The sequence below is a fragment of the Penicillium nucicola genome (genome assembly GCF_028828085.1).
Source record: "Penicillium nucicola strain IBT 29836 chromosome Unknown utg000001l, whole genome shotgun sequence".
NCBI lineage: Eukaryota > Fungi > Ascomycota > Eurotiomycetes > Eurotiales > Aspergillaceae > Penicillium > Penicillium nucicola.
The window spans coordinates 3,708,679-3,720,165 of NW_026643125.1; the positions used below are offsets into that span (position 1 = coordinate 3,708,679).

The 11,487-nt window shown below is 48.7% G+C and overlaps 6 protein-coding genes across 6 annotated transcripts; 2 read left to right on the forward strand and 4 right to left on the reverse strand.

Annotated features, from left to right (window-relative positions):
- Positions 1 to 537: 537 nt before the first annotated feature.
- N7511_001403 (ACT domain-containing protein) lies at positions 538 to 954 on the reverse strand (the record flags this gene model as incomplete). Its single annotated transcript, XM_057123828.1, has 1 exon — positions 538 to 954. One exon carries the CDS (start codon positions 952 to 954, stop codon positions 538 to 540), a length of 417 nt encoding a protein of 138 aa, XP_056989561.1.
- A 520-nt stretch (positions 955 to 1,474) lies between these two features.
- N7511_001404 (uncharacterized protein) lies at positions 1,475 to 2,248 on the forward strand (the record flags this gene model as incomplete). The annotated part of the gene is made up of 1 exon (XM_057123829.1): positions 1,475 to 2,248. The coding sequence occupies one exon, from the start codon at positions 1,475 to 1,477 to the stop codon at positions 2,246 to 2,248; it is 774 nt and encodes a 257-aa protein (XP_056989562.1).
- A 54-nt stretch (positions 2,249 to 2,302) lies between these two features.
- Positions 2,303 to 4,179, reverse strand: N7511_001405 (MFS transporter; the record flags this gene model as incomplete). Its single annotated transcript, XM_057123830.1, has 4 exons — positions 2,303 to 2,995; positions 3,049 to 3,545; positions 3,601 to 3,787; positions 3,859 to 4,179. 4 exons carry the CDS (start codon positions 4,177 to 4,179, stop codon positions 2,303 to 2,305), a joined length of 1,698 nt encoding a protein of 565 aa, XP_056989563.1.
- Positions 4,180 to 4,982: 803 nt separating this feature from the next.
- N7511_001406 (carotenoid oxygenase family protein) lies at positions 4,983 to 6,740 on the reverse strand (the record flags this gene model as incomplete). The annotated part of the gene is made up of 2 exons (XM_057123831.1): positions 4,983 to 6,602; positions 6,660 to 6,740. The coding sequence occupies 2 exons, from the start codon at positions 6,738 to 6,740 to the stop codon at positions 4,983 to 4,985; spliced, it is 1,701 nt and encodes a 566-aa protein (XP_056989564.1).
- A 1,111-nt stretch (positions 6,741 to 7,851) lies between these two features.
- Positions 7,852 to 9,057, reverse strand: N7511_001407 (uncharacterized protein; the record flags this gene model as incomplete). The annotated part of the gene is made up of 1 exon (XM_057123832.1): positions 7,852 to 9,057. The coding sequence occupies one exon, from the start codon at positions 9,055 to 9,057 to the stop codon at positions 7,852 to 7,854; it is 1,206 nt and encodes a 401-aa protein (XP_056989565.1).
- A 218-nt stretch (positions 9,058 to 9,275) lies between these two features.
- Positions 9,276 to 11,015, forward strand: N7511_001408 (uncharacterized protein; the record flags this gene model as incomplete). The annotated part of the gene is made up of 1 exon (XM_057123833.1): positions 9,276 to 11,015. One exon carries the CDS (start codon positions 9,276 to 9,278, stop codon positions 11,013 to 11,015), a length of 1,740 nt encoding a protein of 579 aa, XP_056989566.1.
- Positions 11,016 to 11,487: the final 472 nt, after the last annotated feature.

The window sequence follows — 11,487 nt, forward strand, 5'->3', positions numbered from 1 at the left end:
TTCTTATCTGTACGACTAATACCCCGATTACTCGTGTTCTCACCGTTCCTCCGGTCCTCTCGCTCCCATATCTTGTCTCGATGTACATCATTAAAGAGCAGCAACTAGGCTGGCGGTGTTTTTCTCGTTTCCGTTCTGATTTTTCCATGACTGGTCATCTCTCGACTTTTGCTAATACATGTACTGGCGCGCTCAAAAATGGGCACCCTAAGAGCGGAGTTTCCACGGGCAATGGGGTGGGTGGATGATGCTTCTGGCTTAATTCCTTCTGATATCTTTAATTTTTTTTTTCGGCGTCTGTGGCAGAGTGAAATAGAAATTTCCTTCGCTGAGGCTTGAGGGTTTTTTTCTTTTCTCGGTGTTCGTTTTGTCTTCTTTATCGATCTCACTGTTGCTTCTGGTCTTTTTGTGTGGTGTACCATATCTCTGTAGTAAATAGTCCTAGAGGGCTTGCAATTGATTGATTGTCATTCATTTCAGTGCTGATCGAATCGCACATTATCATTCTACCCTGTAGCGATGGTCTTGGATGCACTGTCACTTTCTGCACTCCCCGGCAAACTCGGCTAAAGCTCGCATCGCATCCTCGGCCCTGGCAACAGGAACATAGATGTGATCATGGAAATATCCACTCACGACGTTAGCGCTGATCCCATGATCCTTGAGCCGATTGCTGATTGCAGCGATGAGTCCGACCGCTTCCAGGCTGGAGTGGATGGTGAGGGTGATCTTCTTGCAGGGGAAGGTTGGTTCAGTGAAGCCGTGGGATCTGGCCAGGGACTCTGTTGTCACTATTGTTGTGCCTTCTTCTTCTTTAACGAGAAGTTGGGGTTCGAGGGTTGATAGGGGGAGTGTGTGGAGTGGTTCTTTGGTTGTGAGGAAGACGTAGATTGTTGAGTCTAGGCTTGGTTGCATTGTTGCTAGCAGGGTTTGGAGGTTGTTTTCTCCTGACATTTTGAGGTTGGATGATTGAATGTGATTGGGATGTTTTGGGGTCAAGATTTGGATTGAGGGTAGAGAAGTGTACCAGAGAGGGCAGTTTGATAGGGTGGAGATGTCGTCTGAAAGGCGTGGCGGGAGTCAACGTTCGAACGCCAAAACCATGGTGAAAAAGACTCTTAGCGACGAGAAAATATGAGATGCAATAGATGCCTTGTTAGTTAAAAACAGATTTACTACATTCATGACAAGTTATATATCTCATATCTAGATGACGTTGGCTTCTGAAATTCAATATCTTGAACGCAAAAGTCTCGAGGCATTCAAGTTAAGATTACTCTGATATCCCTTCAGTCTATTGTTCGAGCTGATAGAAAATACGCTTCAAATTCCTTCGGTAATAGAAGCTTGACGTCATATGGAAGACCTGTAAACCCGACTGAGCACGCAGGTTCCCTGACGTTTATGATATCATCGATGAATATATAAAGTCACAACCAACTACACAAATTGCACCAACTACACCAATTACACCATGGCACGCATCTTCATAACAGGCTCAAGCGACGGAATCGGCCAGGTAGCCGGCAAAATCCTGGCAGATCAAGGCCACTCAGTAGTGCTTCACGCGCGCAACGCAGACCGGGCAGCGCAAACCAAAAAGGCCGTCCCCAATGCCGAAGCAGTGCTAGTAGGCGACCTTCGCTCAATCAGCGAAACCAAAAACCTAGCCAAAGAAGCCAACTCCCTAGGCAAAGGCGCCTTCGACACAATCATCCACAACGCAGGCATAGGCTTCGGCGCAACATCCAGCCGCGAAATAACCGCCGACAAGATCTCGGCTGTGTTCTCCGTCAACACGCTCGCGCCGTACATCCTCACCTGTCTAATGGACAAGCCGACGTCGCGGCTGCTGTTTATGAGCTCGGATAGCCATTATGGGGGCGATAACTCCATGCGCAATGTTACGCAGTCGCATTCTTATGGCGATAGCAAGATGCATGATATGATGCTTGCTAATGCGTTTGCGAGACGGTGGGGGGAGCAGATCCAAGTGGTTAGTATGGATCCGGGCTGGGTTAGGACTAAGATGGGAGGTTCGATGGCTCCGGGGAGCATTGATAAGCCCACGAAGGCTTTGGCTGAGTGGGCTGCTGGGAAGGGGAATCTAGCGAGCTTGAAGAGTGGGACTTTCTTTAACCCTAGCGGAGCAGACTCGCCTGACCCTGCTGCTGGGGTTGTGGCTAAACAGGAGGAATTGTTGAAGATTTGTAAAGAGGTATCGGGTGTTGGAATTCCTGGTGAATGAGAAGAATGCGATGTAAATTTAATTTAAACAAAGGCTATGAAACTATTATGACTTTTAAATATCATGTCGTGCGAACTTGCTCGCCATTCTGATCCTCCTTCCTCGGTAGATGAGAATGAATGGGAAAGGCACGAATAACACGCACAAACATCCAAGCAGAGTGCAAGCCCATCCAATGCCCAGGTTGTGGAACATGGCTGATGCAAAAAGGGGGAATCCAGCGCCGAACGACGAGCGTAGAAAGTCATTTCCTGCAAGTACTGAGGCAGCGTATTTTGGATAAGCATGTGCCTGGTAACAAAAGATGCAGTTGAAGATCAGGCAACCACCGACGGCGAAGAGCATAGATGCAATGATAGGGACGATCCAGTGGATACTAGCAAAGTTGCCTGTCCAGCCGAACCAGAATAGAGAAATTGGAAGGGCAAAGGCGCCTATGATAGCAGGAGGCATTTGCATCTCCGGTGCGATGTTGCCCTCTGCATCAAAGTACTTGGACTGGTAACGCCATTTCCAATAGAAATAGGCTGGGATGACAATGCAGATAACACACACTAGGATTCCGAGGAATGCCAAACCACCTTCACCTGGATTGAAACCGCGGAGCTCCTCAAAGACGATCGGGAAAGCCTCAAAAAAGATGTAGAGGATTCCATAGATGAGTGCGATGTAGAGATTGGTGATAAGGACGATTGGCTCAAGGAAGCAGAGTTGAAAAGGCCGAATAAGAGCCTCGAAGATAACGTCCTGAGTTTCAATTAGCAACTTGTTTTATTTTGGACCGGCAAACTTCCACTTACTACAGGCTTGACTTCTCTGATCTCAATCTCCGACTCGGACATATATTGAGAATTGCCCGTGACGCGGCGAACCCGACGAGCGCGCCGAGCAAGGATATTCGGCGCAAAGGTCTCCGGCAGACAAAAGAATAGAAGAACCAGGGTAAATCCCGACACCCAGACCAGTTGCCAGATAGTCCAAGTCCATCCCATTGCAGAACTCGCAAATCCACCGAGCATAGGACCCAAGACTGGTGCAGAGATGGCGAACATCCCCCAGACCCCAATCATGTAGTCTCGAGTTTGAGGGCTCCACATATCACCCATAGATGCAGCCCCCGTTGCCAGAACAGGCGATCCGAATAACCCAGTGAGGAAGCGGAAAGCCAGCAGCATTCCAAAGTTATGGGCATATATCACGCCGAAGTTGAAAAAGACAAAGACCAACAATGTCAATACATAGGTTGGGCTTCGACCAACCATTGGAATTTCGGACAGAGGAGCCCAGATCATCGGTCCTATAGACGAAGAGGTCAGCACGTAATCTGGACGTACCGCAGTGTTGATACGAACCTAGACCATAGCCAAAGACAAAAAGGGTCAGACCCAGCGTCGCTGCCACCTTGCTCACCCCAAACTGCTCCGTGACGCCTGTTATACCAGGTGTGTAAATGGCAGAGCCAACATAGACCGCAAACGTAAGAAGCCAAATCTGGCAGCTCACGAAATACTTCTTCCCCAAACTCCACTTTTGCGGATCCTGTGCTCGAACATTAGCCCTTGGTTTGGTCTTTTTTTTTTTCAGCGGCCTAGAAGCATAATTGAACCCACCTCCGAATCATTCTCTCCTTTCCAACTAATCACCAGTGGTTGACCAGTCTCCCGTAACGTGGGAGCACTTGACATCCGCGTGGGTGTTGTGGACATCCGCCTCGACGCCTGCGACATCACAGTATATAGACCAAAGGCCTCGAGATCCTCAGGATTCTCATCGTTGTCGACCGGAGTGGCAGGCTCTTCTTCTTTTGGTATTTCGGTCTTCAGGTACTCGGTCCATATCGCTGGATCGTACTCTTCGGGATATTGGAAGTATCGGAAACGTGAAAAGAGGCGCACCAGCTTTCCAAATGCTGTGTCTCGAATGGTCTCCATGGAGATGGGTCTGTCTCCTATGCTCAAGTGATTCGGACGATTGAGCTCTGGAATAGCTCTGGTAGATTCAGTGATATAAGAAATAGAAGTCTCAGGTTCGGAATGACGTTGCACCCGTATTTAAATGCTGTTGCTTGGTTCAGCTCTCTGCGATGGTCGATTACTTCGGATGTAAAAGTGTATTTTAAGTCCGTAAATCCGACTACTCGGATATGTGTGGCTCTGACTCCAGACCTATCAACCGGTTTCTCTTGTTTGAGTGGATGGAAGCTCTGTCTCTTGCGCCGCAGATGAATTAAAATTTTAGCTACGACATACGTCGGCATAACTTTCGATCAGAGTTTGACCTTTGGTATGGTTGATGTCATCACTCTCTTGGCACTAAATAGTTATACCGAGATCACACTCGTTCCGGGTGCTAAAGTGTCTAGAAATAGGAGAAATTCGATATGGAAACATAATTGGCCATCACTTCGCTTCTCCATAGTGGAAGGCAGTCTCCAATTTAATGCTCAACTAAACAGATCTCGGCATTGGAAATTCGAGGAACAGCGGTGACTTGATTTTGTGAGGGAGTTGCATACTAAACTGAAGTACCCCAGGTTCAGGCAATCCAATATATCCGAGAACTAATGCACTTTGGCCGACTGATGCATTGGAAATGTAATCAATTTAGTCGATGACATCGGATTTATCATTCTGAACTTAAGTAACTGGATTCTGTGGACATTCAATCAAAGAAAACAATACTAACAGCGCAAAAGAAGAAGTCATTCGAACCCCTAGCCTAGTAATCCTAGTAACTAATAATCCCCAGTAGGCATCCCACCCAAAGTCGGAACATGCTGGCCATGGAATCCAAACCCAACTGCCCCATCCACATTCGCGCGACCAATTTCAGCCAAAGTATGTGCATCAAGACAAAGCAAATAGCTCTTGCCTTTCTGACCATCCAAAACCACACTCAAAAGGACACCATCATCCTCGCTCGTTCCCTCGGGATTGGCAACAAAGATAGGCTCACCAGGAGACTGACCATAGCAAGCCCAGAGCTGAACCTGCTGAGTCTCACAATCAAGCTTCATAATCCCATCCGTCAACGTAGACTCCCCGCGAAAAGTCACCGCGTAAACATATCTGTGCTTGTGTGTGACTCGCGTGGGATCCATAGTCGGCAGCTCGGGTGACAAGGACTTGCACACTGACCACTCGATGGAAGCCCTTTTGATATCGGACTCGGGAACAGATGGAATCGCGGGTAATCGGAATCGAGTAATCGACGTACGGAACGAGTCATTCCGGTTCTTCTGGAACTCCTTGGCTGTATCTCGGGAGGAAATCAAGTTATCGTAGTAGAGGGTTTGCAGGAACTCGGAGCTATCGGTTTTGACAATATCGGCGACCAAGTCTTTCTTGGTCGGATCGTCCTTCGATGGCTCGAGCCAGGCATTGATCGTGTGGAAACAGAAGAACGCTGGACTTTCGTATGTGGCCATCAGGCCTTTTCCGTGCTTGCGATCAATGACATACCATACTGCTGGCTGGCTGGGGTCTGTTGGTAAGATGGCGTCCATGAAGGATTGATCCATGGCTAATGGGTTGATGTGCGCATTCCATATACACAGCACGACGTGGTCTTCGGTGATGAGCAGCGAGTGTAGATAAGCTGGGATGGCGTCGAAAGTGGCCAGAATTGTGGTTTCGCCTGTTGACGCCGACACTCTGAACACGCGATACGTGCACGTCTGTCCCAGTGTGAGGTTGAAGTTGAACATGTCTCCAGTAACCGGATCAGATCGAGCATGCGACGCAGCAAGTTGGCCCGCGAGCTCGGGGTGTAGGTCTGTCTGTGAGGCCAGACCTATCGGCTCGAGGGTTTCCGGGTCCAGCTTCTTGAGAGCATTGTAGTCGGTCTTTGCATAAAGCGTGCGGATCCCCTCCGAGTTGGTCCAGCGCGAGGTCTTCTCATCTCCAGGCTTGGTATCCAGTCCCGGGAAGTTGATTGAAAGGGTCACGCCGATGTTGATACCCGCTGGACCGGGCTGAGGCCGAGGTTGAGGTTCAGGCAGGAATTCACTTTGGACTTTGCCCAAGACACTCTTGCACGGATCGCGTTTCTGCCCAAAGCTGATTCGGTCTAGATTTCCGGCTTTTCTCGACTGCTCGATGAGGTCGTCTGTCGAAAAGCGGGAGTTGTAGAAGATGCGAGTTGATGGATTCGATTCATCAGGGGCTCTGATTTGGAAGCGATGGGTTTGACTGAAGCCATCGAACCAGTGGGTCAGTCGCAGAATTTCTCCATTGTCCGCTTGAACCTGGCTTTTGCCTGGACCGGTACGATATAAGACTCCTGCGGCATAGGCAGGGAAGTGGCCGGTGACTGGGATCTCGACTGGTTGGCGTTGTTCGTATGCGGGATCGTACTAAGATGCAGGGATTAGAATGTATAGTTTGCATGTCACTAGTCACTAGTTACTTACGCCTTTGTCTGTGGGCCAGTTGTTATAGTGATCGCTACTCTCCATGGTCATATCCATTGGTGAGTTAAGAAGAGCAGGCATATTGAATGATTTGGTTAATTGTGATAGAACGTATAGTGATGTATTCAGGTAATTCTAACCCCCTTTCTCCCTCTCCCTCTCTATATATATCCAATTCCACCCCCTGATCTCATATCCAAATCGGCGCAATGTTGAAGTGGGGGAATCGCGACGGGCTGCGGCCCCGTTTGAACGTCCAATCGCCACCGCCGAATTACCGAGTTTCAGCCCATCGTCACTCCAAACTTGGCCAAGCCCCGTCAACTAACTTTAGCAAGCGAGATGTCTATTGCGATCCTTGTTTCCATGTCCTGCCACATCTGTCCGTAACTCACATCGGCTCTTGAAACCGAGCCCTCCATGGACCATCATACCCGCCGTTCACCGGCCAAGAGCTGGCAATGTGACAAATGCCAGTCAGAGTTCCGACGGATGGATCATATGAAGCGCCATGTATTGACTCGTAGGTCCTAACCTCGCACTGGTTGCAAAGTAATGATTGGTTCCAGATCACACAGCCAAGAAGCACGTCTGTTCTTTCTGCGGCTCTGCGTTCGGCCGAGGGTGTGTACATGTCTTCGAAGCACATAACGTCAGAGGTATGATGACTGACCAACATATCTATCCAGGGATGTCCTGCGCAGACATTGGAAATCTTGCCAGGATCGCGTAGGCAGTGGTCAGGCCATTCCAAAGCCTGATCGAGGCGGGAAGCACAAGCGGGCTTGTGATAGTTGTGCTCGTCTAAGGAAAGCTTGCACTGGAGAGCGGCCTTGTTCGGAGTGTATCCATCGTGGAAGGGGGTGCACCTATCAGCGGCTCCATGAAGAAGAGACCACCTTACCCCCTATATCCAAGATTCTTTCGGAAAGTCGAAATGCGGAGGACATAGAATTGGAGACGAGTACCTCCAAGACACCTGGCATCTGGAGTCTTGGCCCTGCGACTCTTTATCCTTCTTCTACAGAGGTCCTTCGACGCAAAAATACACCGAATTAATAGCTACGCGGAAGAATCGGCAGATGATCACGAGCACACTTCAATCGTAAGCAATATTTCGTGTCTCACTATTTACAATCGATTAATCCCAGTCATAGGCTGACAGAAAATGGAATGCTCAGATTTCAACTGTCTAACTATCTAGATTCTGCAGGTACCGATAAACCTCGACGAAAGCCACAAGCCATGCTTTTTCCGTATTAGGATGAGGATCCAAAAGAAGAGATTTAGGCCGCCAGAAGCTGCGATGAGTACCATACTTGGGCGTTGTGAAATGAGGTCCATGGAAAGAAACCGCGCCATCTCCAGGAAATTGGTCAGACCATGGAGTATTTGCCGTTCGAAGAAGATCACCATCTTTGAGAGCTGCATTCAGATGCTCGGGATCGGATCGCACTTCGGGCCAACCTATGGGCAAGATATAAACCTTCGGCATTCCATCAATGACACTTTGAACTGAATTGATAACGGAAGATGGATGCGAAGCTGCACCGGTCGAAATCGCCGTGTCATTCGCTATGCTGCCATCGCCTTCCATCAAACCATGCTTTTGCATCATACCCAACAGTTCGTCCAAGGCCGAGTCAAATGGAATGATCCCAAGGAAGTCATATCGGAAATGTTCAGTAGCCGCGAACTTCGAGGCCGGAGTTCGCAGGATTTTATCTGCACTCTGCCGCATCCTCGACAAGATATGGGCGGTATTCGGTCGGTGTGCTTGTTCCGGGTCCAGAGTACGTTTCAGTATATCCGAATTCGCTTCCAACATATCGGCAGTCCAATAGAGCTCCTCGGATCTCAAATGGAATGACTTGGCTTTTGCTTTCTGGATATCCTCCCAACAATTCTTCAACTCTTCAAAAGACTGGTAAGCCTTCAGTGACCGAGGTTGATCCGTATGCAAAGAGGAATGATCTTCAGCACCGAACCGGGTCAAGTCTGCCTTGCGCCAATGAAGAGCGATTTCATCATGAATGCGATCTCGGGTATAATCCCAAATCTCTGAGTAGTCTTCCGGCTGGACAAAGTGAATATTTAAGCCCAGGAGGTTTTTTCCAATATTGGTTGGTGCGACCATTGGCTTTTTCGCTACTGTAAATATCTCTTTGTAGAAGTCGGCAGCAAATTTCCACTTGATCAGACTCTCTTTGTCGGCACCAAACATGTTGCTGCAGACTGGATGAGACATAATATGGGCGTTGATTTTGGGCTCGTCGTGACATATCAACCTGAGGACGTCCCATACTCGCAGGTCGTCGATGATCCTGTCGGCCAAACTGGTCGGTGCCCATCTGAGAAGATAGATTGGAGGAAGGATCGATATTTTTTCCTCACTCATCTTACACACTTGGTCAAGAATATGTGCAAATGAAGAAAAGGGCAGAAAACAAGTCAAGAGTGTCAAGAATTCGTTTCGCAGAACCAAGTGATTTGCGCCTCAATGACTCAGTGGGGGCCAAAACATGAGACAACCTCGAGAATTTCTGCCACGCTATCGCAAGGCTCTCCTTTAAACTTTACTGTCTTGTTCAGTCGCATTTTTCTTCAATATTCTCAATGATGGAGACAAACGTCGAGGAATTGCATCTGTTAGATGCAAAGACAATCGCACAGCGTCTGCGACAAGATCAACAAGCATGCCGAGACAAAAAGGTACCAAGCAACCTGGCAATTCAACTATCTTCTGCTTCAGAAACTCTGTTTGACAGAGTAGCCAAGCATCTATCGCCACACTGTTCTTCCAACAAAACATTGTACTGGTTCCAATGCAACAGCATTATCGAAGGCATCAAGGCTTACCTGGGCCAGTTGGAAGTGATGGGCCGACCCGAGACTGAGAAACATACATCCATAGATAGGATGCATGTTCCAACATCAGACCAGTTGGAAACAACTCTCAAAGTGCTGGACTATCTTCAGAAACACCAAGTGGTGGCTCCAACAGAGCCTCTGCCAGGGGTTCTTGTTGCCTTACAAGGCCAACTTTCCATGGACAATAATACTCGATACAGACAACATGAGAGATTCCAAAGACATGACGCACCGAAGGACTCGGGTATGAAGAAACGATGCTATATCTGTCGATACCGTTTCACGCCGACTGATTCTCACGACTTATACCCGTCGCTATGTCGCCAATGCGGCATGTTCAATATCAGCTCCTCAAATCTCTCGTTACCACATAAGCTCAATCTCACTGGTAAAATTGCCCTCGTTACTGGTGGGAGAATAAACCTGGGCTACGCCACTGCATTGAGACTCCTCCATTGCGGCGCCAAAGTCATCGTATCCTCTCGGTATCCCGCCGATGCAGCAACCCGTTATTCCACTGAAGCAGATTTTTCTCAATGGGAGAAAAAACTGAAAGTCGTCGGCGCTGATTTCAGAACCGCAAATGATGCTTTCCGACTAGTGCATATTGTCAAACAATTACTCCACGTCTGGGATGACGAGGCTCCATCTGATCCCCCGCAATCCCTAGACATCCTGATAAACAACGCAGCACAAACCCTCACCGATCCAATCAAAGCAGAAGTAAAAGCAATTTCCAGAGAAGAGACTCTCTGCAAAGACACCCCACAGCTCCAAGCCCTGATGGCAGGATCCGAGAAAGACAGTTATACGCCCCGAGTCAGAGGCGGACAGCAAGCAACCTGGATTCCACGTATAACAAGCAGCAATCCACCAGATCAGATTGAAAATGCTACCAACCCGCAGCTCACAAATCAAGTAGCCACCAAAGGCCTCAGAACAACAAACAATGAAGATGAGCCATCAAGGTCATCCTGGGTCCAGTCTCTCAACGAAATCCCCTACGCCGATCTGATAAGCGCCCACTCTGTCAACGCCTTCGTGCCTCTTATTCTCTGTCGCGAACTCCTCCCAGTAATGGGGAACCCGCCCGCCGGCGCATCCACCTGCTCTCCGCCCACACCAGCGGGATACATAGTGAATGTCTCATCCCGCGAAGGCATCTTGGAAGATACACCCGCGTCACGAAGCAAAGCCGGACACCACGTTCACACAAACATGTCCAAAGCAGCCATCAACATGATCACAGAGACAGAGGCACAGGCGGCATGGAAGGGACGTCGGGTGGCTATGAATTCGGTTGATCCGGGGTATATGAGTGCTGCGCCGGAATGCCAGCCTGCAGATGGATGTCCGATTGGGTTTGAGGACGGTGCCGGGCGGGTTTTGTGGCCCGTTGCTGTTGGTGAGGCTGAGGAGGAGGCTGTTTGGGGACGTTTCTTGAAACACTTCCGGGTTGGGGTTGCTATTACTCAGAGGGGGTAGACTTGATGCGTGAGACTGGCGATGATGTTGAGGCGTGTTGCTTTGTATGTCTCCTTCTGGGTCCTACTTGATAGTGGGCATGTCTTTGTTCGGGAAAGTGTTTAGGGATGCGAGCCTTGGTATACAGTTCAAGAGTATACACGTTATCATTAACCGCATATTTTTGTCAAGCTGCAAAGCCCAGCCTCACTTACCCCAATGATTCGCTCTGATTCTCACTTAACGGGAGACTTGAATACCGTAACACTGTGATCGGACCAAACCAAACCTTCTTCCGTGCTAGGAAATGCCAATTCCATATCAAATCGACCGAAAAGGACAGCGAGAACAGTCTAGATTTCAAGGTAGGAGACTCCATGCTGTCAGAACTCAATTGCTAGTCACTGATGAATAAGTTGTACTTGCTGAATCCCTGGACAAGATCCGGATGATATCCGATTCTAGTAAGATTAGTTAGCTGGCATGATCCTCA